Here is an 18,462-nt window from a genome sequence, read left to right as displayed (position 1 = left end):
CACACTGTTTTTACTTTGGATGCACTTAATGAATTTTGCTGTAAAGAGGGAATGCTTTATACTTCAGCAAAATTGCCCACAAAGGCCGGGCGCGGTGGCTCACGCCTGTAATCCCAGCACTTTGGGAGGCCGAGGCGGGCGAATCACGAGGTCAGGAGATCGAGACCATCCTGGCTAACACGGTGAAACCCCGTCTCTACTAAAAATACAAAAAATTAGCCGGGTGAGGTAGCGGGCGCCTGTAGTCCCAGCTACGCGGGAGGCTGAGGCAGGAGAATGGCGTGAACCCCGGGGGGCGGAGCCTGCAGTGAGCCGAGATCGCGCCACTGCACTCCAGCCTGGGCGAAAGAGCGAGACTCCATCTCAAAAAAAAAAAAAAAAAAAAAAAAAAAAAAATTGCCCACAAAGTGACTTCCAATATACATTTTGACAAGGGAGGAATTAATATGTTATATGAGATATTAATGAAAGTACTAATTTTAACATTTTCAGAATTAGAGATGTTTTTATTTTTTTCCCAGTCTTTTCCCATAACTTTCTTTTTTTTACTTGTCTTCTCCCTTGTATTATTACTGAGGAGCCACAAAATTGAGATAGGGATACCTGCTCTTCATCAACCATAAAATTAGTGTGTTCTGATTACCCTTAATTCACCTAAGCATATCAATAGCCAATTATTCTACTCCCTTGTTTGACTATCTTTGCTTGTCACACTTTTAAAAAATATATCCCAAGGAAAATGAGACATCATGTTATGGAGAATTGTAGTCCTGTACCTGTTTTCTAAATGATAATAATATAGAGTAGAAAACTGGTCCTGCATATATTTTTAGAACAATGGAGATTTTTGATGTATGTTACAAACTTGTTTAATGTTTATATATTCATAATATTTGGGGATTTTTATTTTTTAGGCTACAAAGTCAGTTGGATCAACTCAGCAAACATTAGAAAACATCTCAAACATAGCAGGAAATGGCTCTTTTTCATCACCATCATCTTCCCACCTACCTTCTGAAAATGAAAAACAGCAGCAGATTCAGCCCAAGGCATACAATCCAGAGACCCTGACAACTATTCAAACCCAGGACATCTCACAGCCTGGTACTTTTCCAGCAGTTTCTGCTTCTAGTCAGCTGCCCAACAGCGATGCACTATTGCAGCAGGCTACACAGTTTCAGACAAGAGAAACTCAGTCTAGAGAGGTATTACAGTCAGATGGCACAGTGGTTAATTTGTCACAACTGACTGAGGCGTCACAACAACAGCAGCAGTCACCACTACAAGAACAAGCACAGACTTTACAGCAGCAGATTTCATCAAATATTTTTCCGTCACCAAATAGTGTGAGTCAGCTTCAGAATACTATTCAGCAGCTGCAAGCAGGGAGTTTTACAGGCAGTACTGCTGGTGGCAGCAGTGGAAGTGTTGACTTGGTCCAACAAGTTTTAGAGGCACAGCAACAGTTATCTTCAGTTTTATTTTCTGCTCCAGATGGTAATGAGAATGTTCAAGAGCAGCTTAGTGCAGATATTTTTCAACAAGTCAGTCAAATTCAGAGTGGTGTAAGCCCTGGAATGTTTTCCTCAACAGAGCCAACAGTCCATACCAGACCAGATAATTTATTACCTGGAAGAGCTGAAAGTGTTCACCCACAGTCTGAAAACACGTTATCTAATCAACAGCAGCAGCAGCAGCAACAGCAAGTGATGGAATCTTCAGCCGCAATGGTGATGGAGATGCAACAGAGTATCTGCCAGGCAGCTGCTCAGATTCAGTCAGAGTTATTCCCTTCAACTGCTTCAGCAAATGGAAACCTTCAGCAATCGCCAGTTTACCAGCAGACTTCTCACATGATGAGTGCATTGTCTACCAATGAGGATATGCAAATGCAGTGTGAATTGTTTTCTTCTCCTCCTGCAGTTTCTGGAAATGAAACTTCTACAACTACCACACAGCAGGTTGCAACCCCTGGCACTACCATGTTTCAGACATCAAGTTCAGGAGATGGAGAAGAAACTGGAACACAAGCAAAACAGATTCAGAACAGTGTCTTTCAGACCATGGTCCAAATGCAACATAGTGGGGACAATCAACCTCAAGTTAACCTTTTTTCATCCACAAAAAGTATGATGAGTGTTCAGAATAGTGGTACCCAACAACAAGGTAATGGTTTATTCCAGCAAGGGAATGAGATGATGTCACTTCAATCTGGAAATTTTTTGCAGCAGTCTTCTCATTCACAGGCCCAACTTTTTCATCCTCAAAATCCTATTGCCGATGCTCAGAACATTTCCCAGGAAACTCAAGGTTCTCTCTTTCATAGTCCAAATCCTATTGTCCACAGTCAGACTTCTACAACCTCCTCTGAACAAATGCAGCCTCCGATGTTTCACTCTCAAAGTACCATTGCTGTGTTACAGGGCTCTTCAGTTCCTCAAGACCAGCAGTCAACCAACATATTTCTTTCCCAGAGTCCCATGAATAATCTTCAGACTAACACAGTAGCCCAGGAAGCATTTTTTGCAGCACCGAACTCAATTTCTCCACTTCAGTCAACATCAAACACTGAACAACAAGCTGCTTTCCAACAGCAAGCTCCAATATCACACATCCAGACGCCTATGCTTTCCCAAGAACAGGCACAACCCCCCCAGCAGGGTTTATTTCAGCCTCAGGTGTCCCTGGGCTCCCTTCCACCTAATCCAATGCCTCAAAGCCAACAAGGAACCATGTTCCAGTCACAGCACTCAATAGTTGCCATGCAGAGTAACTCTCCATCCCAGGAGCAGCAGCAGCAGCAGCAACAGCAGCAGCAGCAGCAGCAACAACAACAACAGAGCATTTTATTCAGTAATCAGAATACCATGGCTACAATGGCGTCTCCAAAGCAACCACCACCAAACATGATATTCAACCCAAATCAAAATCCAATGGCTAATCAGGAGCAACAGAACCAGTCAATTTTTCACCAACAAAGTAACATGGCCCCAATGAATCAAGAGCAACAGCCCATGCAATTTCAGAGTCAGTCCACAGTTTCCTCACTTCAGAACCCAGGTCCTACCCAGTCGGAATCATCACAGACCCCCTTGTTCCATAGCTCTCCTCAGATTCAGTTGGTACAAGGGTCACCTAGTTCTCAAGAGCAGCAAGTAACACTCTTCTTATCTCCAGCATCCATGTCTGCCTTGCAGACCAGTATAAATCAACAAGATATGCAACAGTCTCCTCTTTATTCGCCTCAGAACAACATGCCTGGAATTCAAGGGGCCACATCTTCGCCTCAATCACAGGCTACTTTATTTCACAACACAGCAGGAGGCACAATGAACCAACTACAGAATTCTCCTGGCTCATCTCAGCAGACATCAGGAATGTTCTTATTTGGCATTCAAAATAGTAAGAAACTCTAATTTTTCATTACTTAATTGGTCATTATTATTACTAGAAGGAAGCAGAGTGCAGTGGTACGATCTCAGCTCATTGCACCCTCTGCCTCCCAGGTTCAGGTGATTCTCCTGCCTCAGCCTCCCAAGCAGCTGGGATTACACGTGTGCACAACCACTCCTGGCTAATTTTTGTATTTTTGTTAGAGGCGGGGTTTCACCGTGTTGGCCAGGCTGGTGTTGAATTTTTGACCTCAAGTGATTCGCTGGCCTCGGCCTCCCAAAGTGCTGGGATTACAGGCGTGAGCCGCTGCACCTGTCCCGTACAGTTGTTTTAAGAGTACAGATTGTAGTTAGAACTCTATCACCTATACACTATGAGATCTTGTACAAGTTATTTGGCTTTTATGGGTCTCAATTCTCTCATTTAAAATGGTGATAATATTACATACTTTACATGGATTTGGGGAGGATTAAATATGGCAATGTATAAAAGTGTGTGTTTGCCATTTTAAGCTATAAACTTAAAAGGAAAACGAAGTAAGAATGACAGATAATACCTTAGCCAATTGAAGTAAGTAGTTTCTAAGGAGGTAGAAACTCATCTTTAATGTTTATATACCAAGGAATTTATATAGGACTTTTGATATTTAAGCAAAGTTGTATTTTTAGACAGCTTAAAGGAAACCTAAGATGAATTCCAGTGCCAATCTGTAAAAACCTTTTTCTTGGACTATCAGGTGCCTAACTTTTAGTAATATACAAGGAGAATGCAGTAATGAATTTTCCCCAACAACTAATAAATATCTTTTCATGAATCTTTACTAATCAGATAGCTTCTATTTTTAATGTTTCTGCAGACTGTAGTCAGCTTTTAAGCTTCTGTTTTCAATGTCTCTGCAGACTGTAGTCAGCTTTTAAGCTTCTGTTTTCAATGTCTCTACAGACTGTAGTCAGCTTTTAACCTCTGGACCAGCTACATTGCCTGATCAGTTGATGGCCATAAGTCAGCCAGGCCAACCACAAAACGAGGGCCAGCCACCTGTGACAACACTTCTTTCTCAGCAAATGCCAGAGAATTCTCCACTGGCATCCTCTATAAACACCAACCAGAACATCGAAAAGATTGATTTGCTTGTTTCATTGCAAAACCAAGGGAACAACTTGACTGGCTCCTTTTAACTGGATATGTAAGTATTGCATTTTGGCTTCTTATTGAAAAGCATCAAATTTTATTCTTCTTAACAGATTTAGGTTAAGTAATAGTAGTTCTAATCTTTTAAAATGTGGCTTTCTCACAAGATGATACTTCTTTACTTTGAATAAAATTATTCTGAATGATAGCTTATGGTCATATAGTTAATACAGACCAAACATCCCTAGTCCAAAAATCCAAAATGCTCTGAAATCCGAATCTTTTTGAGCGCTGACATGACATCTCAAGTGGAAAATTCCACACTGGACCTCATATGACAGGGTCATAGTCAAAATGCAGGCTCACAACATGCAGTTTATTCGGTGTCCCCAAGGGTAAAAAAGATCCTCCCAGCTCCCTTCAGCTATGATAGATCTTTTTAGGTGTATATGAAACAGAAGTGAATTTCATGTTTGGACTTGTGTCTTATCCCCAAGATATCTCATTGTGTATATGTCCAAAAAATCCAAAAAAGAAATCGGAAACACTTCTGATCCCAAACATTTTAGATAAGGGATATTCAACCTATATTGGACATTCCTTCTGCCTCTGAGCTTCTTTGCCTTGGAATAACAAAACATCTGATGAGTATGCAAAATGTGTTTCCTTTGTACTATATATTGGATATCATCATGCCTCATTTATCCCTTCCTCCAGAAATAAATATTGAGTCAGAGAAGTCTGTGGAAGATCAAATATGATAAAGTTTTACTTACAGTACCATAATATACTTTAGGATCATTCAGGGTGTCAGAAACTTTATAAATGCTTCCCTCCCTAGTAAGTTACATTAAACTTTTTCTCTTTTTTAGAAATTCCACGAAGAAAATCCTGATTCCAAGATGTCCTGAGATCTTGTGGTTCCATGAGAATTATTACTTTAAAAACAAAATATGAAAAACTGTATTTGAGTAAATTGATAGATTTTACTCTGACTGCAAAAGAGCACACCTATGCTGCTTGTTGCGGTGACTAACCACCAATGTTAACATCTTCATATTTTGTATTCCTAATAACAGTGATGACTGAGAATCTATTTGAGTTTCCAGCTGGCAGAATTAATTGTTATTATTTTCCTAGGCGCAATTTCCTTAAACGTACAGTTTAAATTTGAGGCTGGACCACTCAGTTATTATTGCTATTAGAAAATAATATATAATGTTTACTTTCGTTCTTCATTATTTTCTTTCCTGCATTGTTTTAGTCAAGTAATGGCTTTTGAAAAAGTAAAGTTCAATAATAACTAAGGCTGTGATTTGTTTCAATATAAAAGGCACAGCTGTTGGCCAAAGTGAAGGAATCTTTTTTCAGTTTTATTGGAGAAACTGAAGGGGTAACATTCTAACAAGTAAACTGTATATGCAGATAAAAGTACTCTTCATTTAACACAAAGGCAGATGATACACTTATAAAACTGGGAACAGCTGGAATGCTATTGATTTTATTTTTTCAGAGAGCTGTTAGTTCTCTGGGTTTCTACTAAGGGGTTTAGCCATAACTGTGCATAGAAAAATAATTATCTTTATCTGTAAAAAATGAAGGGGATAATATATGATAAATTATGTTCTGATATCCTCCTACAGTAGTTTAAATTGACAGAAAAATTTGAGTGTTTTCTTCTAAATCCAGTCTTAGGCTGGTATTCCCTTTTTATATATATCTATATTACTTTTCACCTCTTTTTCACTTTAGAGAACTATTAATATACTACTGGCTTCATGACCCTGTAGCATCTTTGGCCACTTTAATCTAGGGTGACCTAGCAATCCTGCAGCACAGGGCAGAGAGTACTCTCTTAGGAATTATTGGGAGTTGATTCCTGAGAAATAACACATTTTTCCCCATGAACGGTGCTGTTCTGAAGTCTTCAAATTTTTCCCGCTAATAGGAAACAGTATAAATTTTAATTAAAAACAAAAAAGGCAAACTAAAATTTCTTGAAACATCACTTCTCCCTGATCTGCAGTGAGTATAAATTCACTTGTCACCTCAGTGCTTTACAGTTTGAAGTGGTCATTTACCTGATGGTTCCCACAAGCCTTAGGCTTTACAGGGTTGTATCATTGACTTAAAATGAAGAATTAACTTGTGTTACATCTATAAAGAGCAAAATAACACACTCCAGAACTTGGCAGTTGTAGCATTAGTTATACAGTTTTGGGTGTTCTTGCCACCCGTGGGATGCCTGCTTCTCACTACCACCTGTGTCTGGACACATGTTTATGTCTCATTTTCCTTTTGGCATGTGGAAAGCTGTCAATGCAGTGTAAGGCCAACATGTGTGTGGCTTCTATGTGTTGAGATAATGTTTTGGTATCCTTGTCCGTTTCATTTATTTTTTAAGTGTACAAAAAATAACCTGTTAATTGTTGAAGGCTACTTTTCTGTTCTTTTTTTGTTGTTGTTCTATCCTGTACATTTAGTTGAACTGTGTGGAATTGTGGTGTTGGTTTTGTTTATACAGCCAGATTTTTCCTTCTTTTTTTTTGTGATGATCTTCCTTTGTTCTTCGAATGTGCTCTTTTGTCTTTTTCTCTTTTTTCTCATGTTTTCTTCCTTCCACTTCCACCCCTTTCTTTCTTTCTCTCTCTGATTGAGAGGCATTGAATTATGTTTTCAGTAGTACAGGCTTCTTGCCGATATGAAGGGAACTTTTCAGAAAGAGACCTACTCTGGGTCATTTAATTTTGAATACAGTTTTCAATCGTTCAAGTTTTGGATGGTTTATATCTAATGTGTGTTTCATTTTTTTGGAAAGCTATATTTTGTATTTAGGAAATGGTATACTATTTTGCTATTTGTACTGAGTGAGTACATTGGCATAAATATAGAAATTTATATATATACATATATATAAACTATTCTTTTTTGCCACACATTTTTGTGGTAAATTTGTGAGTTTGTCTGATGTTCTACCACAACGTGGCGTCTGATAACAGTGAGGGGGGGTGGGGTTTGTTATGTCTTTATTGAGTATTTAAGTATCTTTTGAAACAAATGACATGTTCATCTGTGGCCATTCCATCAGGCAGTTCCTTGATGTCAGTAGTGGGCTAAAGGCAGCTTACTGTGTGTTTGCTGGAGCTTTCACTCAGCCAAGTGTTAGAGTCAGGAAACCCATTGAGGCAATGGCATCAAATGGTGTTTCACAAGAATGAGCCATTCAGTCTTTGCTCACTATATATTTAATATTTTATTATTGTTGTTATTGTTATTATTAATTGGCTTTCTGTATTCTATGCCTTTTATTTATAAAGACACTAAGAAAACCCATGTTTGTAATTTTAATAACATTTTTCCCATCTTGTAATATCCAGAGCTACTTTATAAATTCTCTGAACCAAAAGTATTTTCCTCAGTGTATCTCTTCTCCCCCAGCCGCTATTGGGAAAAATTACCCAGTATAGTTCAGGTTATGAGGAGGATCAGCCACACAATCCAGTGCTTCAGTTTGAAAATGTAAAACTCTAACCCTAAAGTAGGGTTGGTTGAAATTTCAGACAAAGCAAACCCAGCAGGTATAAAAAGTAGTAGAAATAAAAATCTGTAAGTTATTTTTGAATTTTCTGAACTTTTTTCTAAGAGATTACATAGGAGACTAAAGAAATCTATCTGTTCACCAAGTTCTAATTAGGATGATTGTTAATACTGCACTGTGGATGAAGTGGCGACTGGCTTGTGTGCTGACTTCTGTGGTTTCGCAAGAGGTTTGTTGTTATCAAATGCTGATTGGCAATGCCAAGTCACTGGGACCAATTTTCTGTTTTATAATATCTAAGTTTAGAACAGAATATATACCTGAACTGTAGTGGTTTGATTGGATGGAGGCAGAAAAGCCGATTTTTATTCTCATAAATTTTGTGGTTATTTATACAAGGGCTGTGCTATGCTACCATATTCTTGTTCAATAATAATAGGTTTGTTGTTTTTTTTACATTGTTAAATGTTCCTTACCCCTAAAGGTCAATGTTAAGTACAACATTCTGAAAATACAATTTGGCTACAAAGAGTATTCATCTTCTTTGAAGCTCAGTGGTTGATATTTGTGCTAATAATGCAATTTCCTGATTACTGTTACAAGTTATAGCTACATATGGGAGAGACTCAGTGAGCCAGCCAAGGCCATAGAAACAACAATTTATTAAATGTATTTATGGCAGAAGGACCTAAATAAACTGTGAGCCACCTTTTCTTCTTTATATTGTTACATTTAATTGTTCTTGCTTTCAGCAACTCACATTAATGCTTGGAGCTTATCTCTCTCTCTCTCTCTCTCTCTCTCTCTCTCTCTCTCTCTGTGTGTGTGTCTGTGTGTGTGTGTGTGTGTGTATGTGTGTGTGTGATTCCTTATTATCATTCCATTATATATCCACACCAACATGGGTGAAGATAATTCAAAGTCATATTTTGCCTCTAAGCTTGATCATGTTACCTTTATGATTAAAGTATCATGTTATTTAGCCAATGCAAATCTGTTTTAAAACAGTTTTAAAAAAAGAACAAGTTTTTAAGGGCTTTATTATAGAAGAAGTATTAATGAAGGACTTTCCTTCCTCCCTCCCTTTCCTCCCCTCCCTGCCTCCCTTCCCTTCCTTCTCACCCTCCTCCCTGCCTTCTTCGTTTCTCCTTCCCTTATTCCTCCCTCCCTCCTTCCTCCCTTCCTTCCTTCCATCCATCCTTCCTTGTCTTTTATTTTATTTTTATTTTTTGTAATATCACATGTGCTGTAGTTAGGAATTTTATTCTAGTGCATTTCTTACCCATCAGAACCTCAGCTCATCTACCTAGGAAATAACAGTATCAAAGGAAATGAGAAAGTTGTATCTGAGTCCTTCCAGAACTAAGATAATTCTTTTTGACCATTTAAGCCTTTATAAATGCTTTTTGACCATTTAAGCCTTTATAAATGCTTGTTTTAGGAAAGTGAATCTGTTAGATGCATCAACAAATAATGAACAGGATAAAATGATTTAATAATTAAAGTCTCAAATTCACCATGGTTATACATTTTCACCAGAAATAATAATCTTACAATTTTTCATTTTTCTGATGAAGATTTCTGTTCCAGTATCTGTTTCCTGATTGATTTTTTAAATTAATTAGCTTTCCTCTGCTTTATGACCATAGGTTTTATCCCTAACCAAGACAGCTGTCTTATATCTGCATGCCTTAGACTGTGTGGAGGGACTCCATGAAGAAAGACCATAGGTTAGAAAAATAACTCAGAGTATATACCCTAGTAAGTGGGTTAGTAGAATCTCATAACATGTATTAAAAAGAGGTTTTCTTCTCTGCTTGTTTGTGTTACTAGAGCAAAATTGTAGAGATAATGCGCATAATGTAGTAAATATCAGAATAATATCTACAATATCATTTGTGGATGGTCCCAGTGCTCTAGTTACTTTACTTCTTTTTTGAGACGGAGTCTTGCTCTGTCTCTCAGGCTAGAGCAGTGTGCAATCTGGGCTTACTGCAACCTCTGCCTCCCAGATTCAAGCGATTCTCCTGCCTCAGCCTCCCGAGTAGCCAGGATTACAGGCACCCTCCACTAGGCCCAGCTAATTTTTTTTTATTTTTTTTAGTAGAGACGGGGTTTTGCCATGTTGGCCAGGCTGGTTTCGAACTCCTAACCTCCAGTGATCCACCTGCCTTAGCCTCCCAAAGTGCTAGGATTACAGGCATGAGCCACCACATCTGGCCTAATTACTTCTTTAATCCCCATTTATTTTTATGCCATTCTAGCCTCATTTATTAATAAAATTGTGTTTTTACTTTCTCTTTCAGGAAATTTTTTAAATTAACATTTTATATCTAGATCAAATGCTATGGAAAAGTGCCTTTTTATCATTTATAATTTCATTTTTCACTATTTCCAAAAACACATAAATAGTTTCAATAGGTCCCAGCTTTCACTTTTTCCATTTAAACCTTCTTTTCTCAATTTCTTCCCTTTGGCTTAAGAATAAAAGAAAAGGTACATTGCTAGAATTATTTCTTTGGGAGAGAGTAAAAGATTACAGAATTAGACTGTTCAGGCTTTATATAAATTAAATTTGTCTTCATCTCAACCAGCTAATGGTAGGTCTTATCTGAATACTGATGAGAATTTTAGCATCTGTGAAACTCCATGCACACAGATGTGTGTAAATTTCCAGAAGAAATTGTTGAAAGCATTTTCTCTGGTGTTAATTAGATGGAAATAAATCACTAAAACATAGTTTAGGTAAAGCCTGATTATGTCACTTTTTTTTAACTAGACAGGGCAAAGTTGTTTATGTTAGTGTACTTCTTGTCTATCCTCAGTTAATTTACCTAAAAAAAAGTGTCAAAGGAAATGAGAAAAAAATTATATCTGAGTCCTTCCAGACCTAAGATAATTCCTTTTATCGGATACAGTCGGATGGAGTGCCTCGGTTTTTGTTAATTTTGCCTCTGTTCCAGCTCCCTACCACAGTGGTGGTGCTTGAAGAAAGGGCCATCAGCAACAGATCAGGATAGTTTTACCTTTGGGATATGGCTGCATGCTAGTATTTCTGTGACTGTTAGTGGCACTGAGGACTGCAAACTTTTATGCAATATTCTTAATACCCTATTGATATTATGCACTTTAATCATTCCAAAGAAGCCCAGAATGCTGTATAGTGATGATTCCTTCCTAATGAATTCATCTTAACTATTTAGAATGTTATGTCCCTTTTCTTTTGGATAGCCAACTTGGTATAAATGTTATATGGATTTTTCTAAAATGACTGTATAGGACTTACGACTTTGAAATGTAATTTACTACAAGGGGAAATAATTACGCTTTAGCACATCATTTTAGAAACATCACATTTTAGAAACATTCAGCTTGCTAACCTACATGTTTGGGAATTCATTAAAACCAGTTGTCTTTCTATATATTTTGTGCCATGTATATAAGAACATTACAATATATCTTTTTCTACATATGTAGTATGTGCAAACCAGTGGTTCTCAGAGTATGGTTCTCAGCCCCACCAGCTAGTATCAGTATCGCCTGGGAACTAGTTAGAAATGTAAATTCTTGGGCCCCATCCCAGACATACTGAGTCAGAAACTGGAATAGGGTCCCGCAGTCTGTTTTCACAAGCCCTCCAGGTGATTCTGATGCACACTTTAAAGTTTAGGAACCACTGGTCTAAGACTCTGTTGAGATATAGAGTTTTTCTTGCCCTCAGACTGATACAGTTATACATTGTTCTTTATGTAAATTCAGCTTAACCTGGTTATCTATAATCTTTTATTGGCAAAAGTTTATTCTCAGTACTGCCTATAGAGATACAGTGTATTTTATGTATATACACAATTAGTCTAATTCTTAATAATTCAGTTAATTTAGTTTGGCATTTTCCTACCACTTACTAAAAAGTTTACATTAAATGACTGATTTAAATATATAGGTGCAATGTTCTATGTTTATTTTAATCGTTATGACATTTAAGTAGCTAATATAATTGACCGGTGCTAAAGTCTCCTGTTTATCCACAAAATGGGTATATTATGGGCAGTGTAATACAAGCTTTCTTTTCATTGCCTAGTACTTTACCAGCAGACCACAGTTTTGCTCTGGCTAGACCAAGCCTCAGAACAAAATCATCATTCCTTGTATTTATATTTGTATCTGAGATAGTAAACAAGATGGCTGGCCAGGTCAACATGGCACCTTAACTTATTTTTTTAATAGGTAAAACTTCTTCAAAAGTAGCTTGCTTTGTATAAGAACTAAGCTATCAGTAGAGATACAGCTATCCTTGGAGCTTATGTTTCAGACAAGAATTATTTACTAAAATAAATAATAAACAAGATAATGCATTATACAATTTGGACATTTCTCCTTTCTCAAGTGTATGCATCATGGTAAATATAAACTAACCACAAGATAGGTAGATTGATTCATTTCATTTTAATCTCCTTGTGTAATTCAGTACCTCCATAATTGTTTTAATCTTCTTCCCACTGTTTACAAATTACCAGTTAATTAACTTGTGAAAGAAAAATTCACATATCAGAATAAAAATAAATGTATATTCACTTTATAAAAATCACCACTGCTGTCTTTCCTTAATACTAGCGGTGGAAATGTAAGTGGCTTACTCTACAAATTTTGGTGCTGGCAAATACATAGGCAAACTGTTGGGAGCTGCTCTAGCTACATTCCTCCCTTATTCCCTTTTTCTCTTCCTCACTTTATTGCATAATATATTCCTGTACCCAAAGCATTCTACCACAGTTCTATTTGACTCCCGCTTGTAATACCTCCTTTAAAAAATTCCGTGTTTAACCATATGACCCTGCTTGCTTACTCATATTCTCCCTTCCTCTCCCCTTCCTTTCTCTCTCTTCCAGAAGTCATTTGCCTGGTTTGAAATATTTTGTAGGGATTGCTTATTATTATTATTTTAGCTGATGAACCTCAGGACAACATATACACACACTTACACACATACATATACGCACACAAAATCTCAGCTGTTGAAGAGTGGGCTTGGAATCAGACTTCTGTGTCCAGTAAAAAACTGTCCTGCACTGAAGTCATTGTGACTTGAGTAGTTACAGACTGATTCCAGTGAACTTGATCTAATTTCTTTTGATCTAATGAATGTATCTGCTGACCTTGTTTCCTTTTAATTGATAAGCTCCAAGTAGTTGCTAATTTTTTGACAACTTTAACTGAGTTTCATTCACTTCTTTTACTTAGTGTTTTAAGTATACTACCAATAATTTCATTAACCTGTTCTCAAGTGGTTTAGCTACTATTCTGCCATTTTTAATTTTTATTTAATTTTATTTGCTTGAGCACACTGATCAACCACTGAACTGCCTTCTTCCGTTGTCCTGCAATGATATAAGGGTTACATTTTTGTGTATATGGCTTTCATAGTTGGGATTTCAGAGGACTGATACCAGATATTTTCAGTTTGTTCTCTGGGGGAATTTCATTTGCATCTATGTTTTTAGCTATCTGTGATAACTTGTTAAATATTAAAAAGATATTTTGCTTCTATTGGAACATTTGTATACTCGCAACTATATTTCTGTAAACAGCTGCAGTCAAAAATAAAACACTGAAAGTTTTCATTTTGCAGTGGATAGCTGTCTTTTTTTCCCTCAAACTTTGTGAATGGAATTGTGTACATGAATGACAGTTTTGAGCAGCAGGAGTATATGGCTGAAATTATAAAATCATTAGGGAGGAGGTGTGAAATATAGACATATTTCTGAGTAGTTATTTTGTGCCTACCATTTTGCCAGGCAGAGTATAAGTGACTCAGTGTGAGAGAATTTTTGTTTTACATATAATTTAAATGTTTCATGTTTAGTAAAGCAATACGTATACATGGAGGTGTTTTGATGAAAACCAAGTCTCCCCATCCCTCAGTCCCATGCCCAGAGACAATCTCTGTTTATTCTTTTGGTGGTATTTCTACATCTCTAAATTAGTGCATATCAGAGTGTGGTACACAACTACCCGTGGTACGTGGATAAACACTATTTTTAAACTTACATGTATAAGTGTTTCAATGTGTAATAGAAAAAAATATAGGCTGGACTCAGTGGCTCACGCCTGTAATCCCAGCACCTTGGGAGGCTGAGGCAGGCAGATCACCTGAGGTCAGGAGTTCGAGACCAGCCTAGCCAACATGGTGAAACCCCATCTCTACTAAAAATACAAAAAATAGCTGGGCATAGTGGTGGGCACCTGTAATCCCAGCTACTTGGGAGACAGAGGCAGGAGAATCGTTTGAACCCGGGAGACGGAGGTTGCAGTGAGCAGAGATCGCACCATTGCACCCCAGCCTGGGCAACAGGGTGAGACTCTGTCTAAAAAATAAATAAATAAATAATGTGTCTACCTACCAGAGGGAAGGAAAAAGTGAGTCAAATTGAAGAAAAATATTAAATCACTGGGCTCAATGGCTCATGCCTCTGTAATCCCAGCTACTCAGGAGGCTAAGACAGGAGGATCACTTGAGGTCAGGAGTTGGAGACCAGCCTGAGCAACATAGCAAGACCCTGTCTGTATTTTTTTTTAATGTTTAAATGAAAGGAAAAAGGAAGAAAAATATTAAAAAAGAAAAATAATAAATGCTAATACAGATACATGGGTATCATGAATATGGTGTCTAACTGAATTGTAAAAGACATTGCTTTAGACAGTATACTTATACCTTCTTATCAAATATAGACAGTATCTGTTGATTCTATGGAGTGACAATTCTTAATACATCTAAATCTATATATATATATATCTAAATGAGTTGTTACTTTTTTTTTTTTTTTTTTTTTAACAATGCTGCTGTTCTAAATACAGTATGCCTTGCCAAGCATGGTGGCTCATGCCTGTAATCCCAACACTTTGGGAGGTCGAGGCAGGAGGACCACTTGAGCCAGCCCGGGAGTTCAAGACCAGCCTGGGCAACAAACTGAGACTTCGTATCTACAAAACATAAAGTAATTAGCCAGGCATGTTGGCATGCGCCCATAGTCCCAGCTATTCAGGCGGCTAAAGTGAGAGGATCACTTAAGTCCAGGAGTTTGAGGCTGCCGTGAGCGATCATCATGCCACTGCACTCCAGCCTGGATAACAGAGACTGACACTGTCTTAAAAAAAAAGAAAAGGAAAAAAAGAATAAAAGTTGTCTTTTGGTGTTTATTGACTTCAATGGCACTGAAAATGAGCAATAACCAAATGAAATGTAATAAGTATAAATATCAAATTACATATTTTGGTTCAAAAAAAAGCTTATGTGGGCAAAATACTGATCTGAAGATGGGACTACAATAGGATAGGGCTGCCAGAAAATCTGATGCAATCTCAGTTACATAATTTAAGTACAGTGTCCAGAATAAGGGAGGTAATTGTCCTGCTCTACTCTAAGCTGGTAAGAGCCTTACTCTATTAACTTACAAGAAACAAATTCTCTGCAGCCATCTAAACCTAGAAGAGAACCAAAATATCATTTATCCCTGCTGAGAACACAGTAGGGACTCTAGAAATCAAAAAATAGCTATACCTTCTCAACAGCAACACTAATGGTCTTATTCTCAGAAAAAGAGGTATTGGTTGCTACTCTCATGCTCTATTTCATGGTGCCATCTCTGCTTCTACTGAGGCAATATAACATAGTGTTTAAAAGCATAGGCTCTTGAGTTTGCCTATAATATAACCTCCATTCCTCAATTTCCTTTGCTATAAAGTGAAAACAATAACAGAACCTTCCTTGCAGAGTTGTTGGAATGAGTTAAGCAAGTTAGTCTATGTAAAATTACCTAGTTCCTGGCACACTAAGTGCCTCCTAAGTGTTACCTTGTATTAGTATTACTAGTCCTGATACTATTCTGCTCTTCTAGCTCTTGTGTACTACTTCTCACACCCTTCTGTATTTGTCTGTTTTCTGTTGCTTTTAACAGAATACCTGAAGCTGGGCAATGTATAAAGAAAAAGAATTTCTTACAGCTATGGAGGCTGAGAAGTCCAGGTGGAGGGGCTGCGTTTGGTGAGAGCCTTCTTGCTGGTGAAGACTCCCAAGAATCCCAAGGTGTTGCAAGCTATCACGGCAAGGGAGCTGAGCATGCCCTCCAACCTGGGTGACGGAGTGAAACCATCTCAAAAAAAAAAAAAAAAAAAAATCATGAGGGAGGGCTCTGTCCTCATGAATAGATTAACCCACTACTCATGGATTAACGAGTTATCATAATTGGGCAACTGGCTGAGCATGCAAAGAACTCAGGTCTCTCTTCCTATTTTAAAGCCACCAGTTGCCCGCTTATGATAACTCATTAATCCATGAGTAGTGGGTTAATCTGTTCATGAGGACAGAGCCCTCCTTCATGATTTTTTTTTTGAGACGGTTTCACTCCGTCACCCAGGTTGGAGTGCAGTGGCACAATCATGGCTCACTGCAGCCTCTTCCAGGCTCAAGCAATCCTCCCACCTCAGTCCCTACCCCAAGTAGCTGGGACTACAAGTACGCCCCCGCTACACCTGGCTAAGTTTTGCATTTTTTTTTTTTTTTTTTTTTTTGAGAAGGAGTCTCGCTCTGTCACCCAGGCTGGAGTGCAGTGGTGCAATCTCGGCTCACTGCAGGCTCCGCCCCCCGGGGTTCACGCCATTCTCCTGCCTCAGCCTCCCATGTAGCTGGGACTACAGGCGCCCGCCACCTCGCCCGGCTAATTTTTTTTTTTTTTTTTGTATTTTTAATAGAGACGGGGTTTCACCGTGTTACCCAGGATGGTCTCGATCTCCTGACCTCGTGATCTGCCCGCCTCGGCCTCCGAAAGTGCTGGGATTACAGGCGTGAGCCACTGCGCCCGGCCAGTTTTGCATTTTTTGTAGAGATGGAGTTTCACCGTGTTGCCAGGCTGGTCTTGAAGTCCAGGGCGCCAGTGATCTGTCTGCCTTACCTCCCAAAGTGCTAGGTAGGGTTACAGGTGTGAGCCACCATGCTGGCCCTCAGTCACCTCTTAAAAGGCCCCACCTCTCAATTCTGCCACACTGGGGATTAAATTTCAACTTGAGTTTTGGAGGGGATAAATATACAAACATAGCATTTTGGCTTTTTCAAAGATATCCCTTTGTCATCAGCATCAAAACTTTTCCTTTTTATGAGTCATTTCCACTGACATATAAATTTGTTGTAATGTCTCTGATCTCTTAAAAAAAATTGTTCTTTGATCACACAGCCTCCTCTACACTATTTCTGTTCCTCTCCTTCCATTCTCTCTTAAACCCATTCAAATCAGGCTTTCATCACGCCACTCTACTGAAATGGTGCTTGTCACCAACAAATGGGTTCCACATGGCCAAGTCCAGTGGTCACTTCCCAGGCCTCCTCTTGCTTGGCTTGTCAGCAGTATTTGATACACCTGATCATTCCCTCCTTCAAACACTTTCTGTTTTTTTGTTTTTCTTCGAGACGGAGTTTCACTCTTCTTGCCCAAGCTGGAGTGCAATGGCATGATCTCAGCTCACTGCAACCTCCACCTCCCGGGTTCAAGCGATTCTCCTGCTTCAACCTCCCTAGTAGCTGGGATCACAGGTACGCCCCACCATGCCCGGCTAATTTTTTGTATTTTTAGTAGCAACAGGGTTTCACCATGTTAGCCAGGCTGGTCTCGAACTCCTGACCTCAGGTGATCTACTCTCTTCAGCCTCCCAAAATGCTGGGATTACAGGTGTGAGCCACCGCGCCCAGCCATCTTCAAACACTTTCTTTGCTTGGCTTTCAGGACACCAGACTCAGCTCTCCTGCATCCCTGAACACTGGTTTTCTTTTTTTTTTTTTCATGTCAGACGGGAAATGTACTGACATCATAACAAGATTCAAGGGTGGCACATCTCACACATGCATGTGAACACCCAATCAACACACTTAGGAACTACAAAAGGATCTGACCACTGCTTTTCACTCCCATCTTCACCTCCTAACATTGTCGAGCCCCAGAGGTAAATCATCAAATCTCTTCTCTCAAAACTCAAAGAGATTGATCCCAGCCAATCTCATTGCTTTAAACACCACCTATATGTTGAAGATTCCCAAATGTGCATCTCCAGCCATAACTTCTGCCTTAACTCCAGGTTCCTCCTATCCAACTGCCTACTTGTCAGCCTCACCTGCCTGTCTTAATAGACGTCTCTTATTTTTTTGGAGACAGAGTCTCGCTCTTATCACCCAGGCTGGAGTGCAGTGGGACGATCTCGGCTCACTGAAACCTCCGCCTCCTGGGTTCCAGCAATTCTCCTGCCTCAGCCTCCTGAGTAGCTGGGATTACAGGCCCGCACCACCACGCCCAGCTAATTTTTTAAATTTTTAGTAGAGACGGGGTTTCCTGACCTCAGGTGATCCACCCGCCTCA

The 18,462-nt window shown here is 38.8% G+C and overlaps 1 protein-coding gene and 1 non-coding gene across 11 annotated transcripts in view; one reads left to right on the top strand and one right to left on the bottom strand.

The window, feature by feature from the left end:
* Nucleotides 1-13,683, top strand: part of NFAT5 (nuclear factor of activated T cells 5) — a 131,171-nt gene extending 117,488 nt beyond the window's left edge. For all 10 annotated transcript variants that reach the window (XM_055297766.2, XM_055297765.2, XM_055297764.2 and 7 more), the window contains 3 exons: nt 915-3,402; nt 4,336-4,579; nt 5,397-13,683. In XM_055297766.2, the coding sequence (XP_055153741.1) occupies nt 915-3,402; nt 4,336-4,571 (2,724 nt within the window). In that variant the 3' untranslated portion in view covers nt 4,572-4,579; nt 5,397-13,683. The remainder of the gene's footprint in view (nt 1-914; nt 3,403-4,335; nt 4,580-5,396) is intronic.
* A 4,210-nt stretch (nt 13,684-17,893) lies between these two features.
* Nucleotides 17,894-17,997, bottom strand: LOC129457933 (small nucleolar RNA U13). Its single transcript, XR_008649466.1, has one exon. It is a non-coding gene; the product is annotated as a small nucleolar RNA U13 (small nucleolar RNA).
* Nucleotides 17,998-18,462: the final 465 nt, after the last annotated feature.

The sequence above is a fragment of the Symphalangus syndactylus genome, chromosome 11 (assembly GCF_028878055.3).
Source record: "Symphalangus syndactylus isolate Jambi chromosome 11, NHGRI_mSymSyn1-v2.1_pri, whole genome shotgun sequence".
Taxonomy (NCBI): domain Eukaryota; kingdom Metazoa; phylum Chordata; class Mammalia; order Primates; family Hylobatidae; genus Symphalangus; species Symphalangus syndactylus.
The sequence above is the reverse complement of the archived record's forward strand: the minus strand, read 5'-3'. Positions and strand labels throughout refer to the sequence as shown.